This window comes from Triticum dicoccoides, chromosome 2B (assembly GCF_002162155.2).
Source record: "Triticum dicoccoides isolate Atlit2015 ecotype Zavitan chromosome 2B, WEW_v2.0, whole genome shotgun sequence".
Taxonomy (NCBI): domain Eukaryota; kingdom Viridiplantae; phylum Streptophyta; class Magnoliopsida; order Poales; family Poaceae; genus Triticum; species Triticum dicoccoides.
Window position 1 is genome coordinate 538,734,782 of NC_041383.1, and position 3,595 is coordinate 538,738,376.

At 42.0% G+C, this 3,595-nt stretch overlaps 1 protein-coding gene across 8 annotated transcripts in view; it reads right to left on the reverse strand.

Annotated features, from left to right (window-relative positions):
- Nucleotides 1–434: 434 nt before the first annotated feature.
- The window catches only part of LOC119364712, a 4,916-nt gene continuing 1,755 nt past the window's right edge, over nt 435–3,595 (reverse strand). For 4 of the 8 annotated variants that reach the window (XR_005175065.1, XR_005175068.1, XR_005175066.1 and 1 more), the window contains 3 exons: nt 1,120–1,239; nt 804–984; nt 435–724 (listed from right to left, as the gene is read on the reverse strand). Coding sequence is in view for 1 of the 8 variants with exons in the window: in XM_037630213.1 (XP_037486110.1) it covers nt 1,230–1,239 (10 nt within the window). In the remaining 7 variants the exon portion in view is untranslated. The other 4 variants (XR_005175069.1, XR_005175070.1, XR_005175064.1 and 1 more) reach the window with 4 other exon arrangements.

A 3,595-nucleotide genomic window follows, 5' to 3' on the forward strand; every position in this document is an offset into this window, starting at 1 on the left:
CCGGCTGAGAGGAAGAGGAGCATGGGAGGAAGAGGAGCCGGAGGTGGTGCGGCGGCGCGGGGCGGGAGGTGGTGCGGCGGCGGAGGAAGGTGGGGGGCGGCGCGGGGTAGGATCTAGGGGGCGGCGTGGAGTGGGAGCAATGTGGGAGAGAGGTGGGGGTTAACCGTGAAAAGGTGGGTTAAGTGGGGGAGGGGCACGGTGAGAGAGGAGAGTTGGTGGGTGGTTTGTAGCTTCGGGGTGGGCGACGGGTGTTAGCAGAATAAGCCTCGGGTGTGCAGAATAAGGTCTTAAGGGGTGTTATTATAATAGACCCACCCTATATATATATACTAGTACAAATGTCCGTGCGTTGCACCGGGCAAAAAATAAAATGTAATCTGCTTCATGTGCCATTATGCAACATTTTTATAATCTAATTTTCGCAAACATCAGAAATGAGGTTACACTGAGTATGTTTTTTGTATGATGAAATTTGGAATAAGAAATAAGGCTACATGTGCACGGATCTTCTAAGACTGCTCTGCGGCAATGAACTGCACTTGTTGAAAGTCAGAAAAGAAACCAACGCCAGTCACCACAAAACTATGGGGGTGATAATGGAAGCCACCCCCCAACCAAATCTTTGGAATGTAATCCAGCCTAACAGCATCATCATGAAAGTTGCAAGTCCAGTTGCGGTAGAGAAATCACCCATGAAAGATGAGTGCTCGTTTGGACTGGGGAACTGCCAAAATGAATAAGGAACCATGAAAAGGTTAAAGGAGTACAAGGAAAGAAGAAAAACAAAAGCCGAAAAAAATTACCTGTGCCTTGAGCTTCGATTTCCATGTGACTTACACAAAATTGATTATAATGCCATATGCAACAACTAAGGTAGCAAGGCCCCTCACATATTTTGAAGAGATCAGAACTTTCATACTCTCTTTCATGCTAAGCTTAGGTTTGTTCTGTTGAAACAATGGCTATATTCACAACTGTGGTGATCTGAAAATGATTTAATCAAATCAACTTGAGCAAAAAGGGCTATCATTTGATAAGAAAGCTGACCAAAGATAAACTCAAAATTCCATATGGCAGGCACAATAATGACATGGACAAATAAAGGCATCACAAAGGTACCTCAAGGAATTAGAACTGAAAGGTAAGGCTTGCGGCCAGTGACCGGAAGTAGAATATGCTTAACTTGGGACAGAGCATTAATCACTAAAGCACTTCCAGATTCATTCACTTCAGCCCTCACTGGTTACAAAGCAAAGGCAAACAAATATCAAACAGTGGTCTCAGCTCAACCATCCATCGTACCTCTTCAAACATAATCAGAAGGATGTTCTTTGCAAGTTTGATTACGAATCACCACAAATTTCCCTGCTAAGAACAAAGTCAAGCATGGTGAACAATTCACTAACTTCGGTGCAGCAAAGGAAGGCCAATACATTGTCAGAAGCGCAACTACGCTTGGTCAAACACACAATCATTCAAACATCACATGAAAATATCAGCATCAGCAACCTGAAACCACTGCACCTCGCTCCAAGTCAAAGCGAAGTAACTAATCTTCAGTACACGTAGTGACAACACAAAGAGACGACCAAGCAATCGACGTACAAATCTCAAGAAGACTTCAAGTCAGAGGCCGCCACCCACACGCCTCCGCAGGGAGCCCGGCCGGGCCAGTGGACCATGGCCATAGGCACCACCGTCTGGGAGGAGCAGCGCTGGTGGCCGGTAGCACTGCCCCCGTGGTGCGTTCCGAAGGCCACGGCTGCGCCGCGGGCGCCGCCTCAATTGCGGGCTGGTGCGCTTAAGAACGAGCCTTGCCGGCCATGTGTCATCGCCTCGCGGAGCGTCTTGGCCAAAAATATGAAACCTAATGCTATGCCCTGTTTAAAACTTTTTATAAAGTAAAAATATTTCAAAAAAATAGACATCACAATTTTCTATATGTATCACACACTAACGTTTAGACTTTGTAGTTTTTTCTACAAAGATTGACCACATATTCAATACCAGTTGGTGAAATAGGAACATATAGTTCTGCATTTCCACTCTACACAATGTTATTTCTCCAAAAACGAATCCATTTTTAGATATTTGTCATATTTCTGAACTTCAAATTGCTCATTGTTTGAAGTATTCAACAGTCTATACACAGTCAGGGCAAGATTGGACAGATGATACTAAAATTGCAAGGGTAAGAAGATGGACCAGACACCAGATTAGTGGACAACCATGGGATGACCTGCTAAAATCTGCTTATGTATAATTCAGAAGGGAGTCAGACTAATACATGATCAGTCAGCCTTAAATTCGGCATTCAAGGTAGTAACAATACCCTGATACTACAGATACGCTGATAGCAGAGCATGGTGCCCGTACCAAGTGGAACCAAACTTGTAGGCAAGTAAACCTAACACCATATCATAATATGAGCACGGTGTCTTTTACACTGTTATATTGTTCTGTCTACTTGGGCTGGCCCAACAGATGCTTACAAAGATGTTGGATAAAATAAATAAAAAATGTTGGATGAAAGCTAGATGCAAATGAGGTTATACATCATCAACAATTCACTGCTATAGTTTATTTAGATTCACGGACATGCTGTTTTTATATGTTCACTGGCAGAATCTATGGGACTATATATGCCAATATCTGTGCAACTGTCTCTTCAAATTGCTAGCCTGCAGGTTGACATGATCAGCAAAACATTCCTAGAGGTACGGATCAGCAATGTAGTAGCAATCCAATCAAGTTTGTGTCTAGCCCGTGGCGCCAACGACACCTCCCGTGCCACTGCCGGCCTTAGAAATACCAAAGAATTATCACCCAACAACTATTGTATGCTTGATTTTTATTGCTTATAGCAAAATAAGGCCAAATTTAAATAACACTAATTTTACTATTTTCTATGTTCTTTGACGACTCTTGGTGATGATCTAGATTGTGTCTAACAAATCAAAGTAATTTACTTCACTCTGTTTTGCAAGTTTCAGTTTCTATAGCATGGCTTGCATGCGTCAAGGCAACATAGAGTAGTCATGAATGTATTACCAATCATATCATTATTAGTAATGATCTTTGTATGAATTAATATAGGCATCTACCTTACTGATACACTCAACATAAGCAACTTGGTCCAATGTTATTTGGTTGATCATCCCATTTTACATAATCCAATCGAAGAACTGAATTTTATGGGCATAACTGTACTACGTGCGAAGAACTGTACATAAGCAGATTTGGTAAATGAATACAGAGGCATGCTCTCCATGAAAAGTAGGATCAAAATAATGCCCCCCCCCCCGCAATCAATATATATTGTTGTACTTAGTATAGTGAATTTTGGGGACATCAATGGCTGGTTTCAACATAGATATGTGCAAGATTTTCACCTGAAAATAACAATGGGTTTCTATATCTGTCCATCAGAGTGCATCATCTCCAATAATTATCCAACAGACTGCTACAAAGATTATTTGTCCATATGATGGCTCTAGTCAGATATATATTCAGACATCATACCAGTCGATGCAATATATGTACTCCGAAACTAAGCCTGGTGTTTGTACTGTTTATTAGCCTACAGATGTTCTCA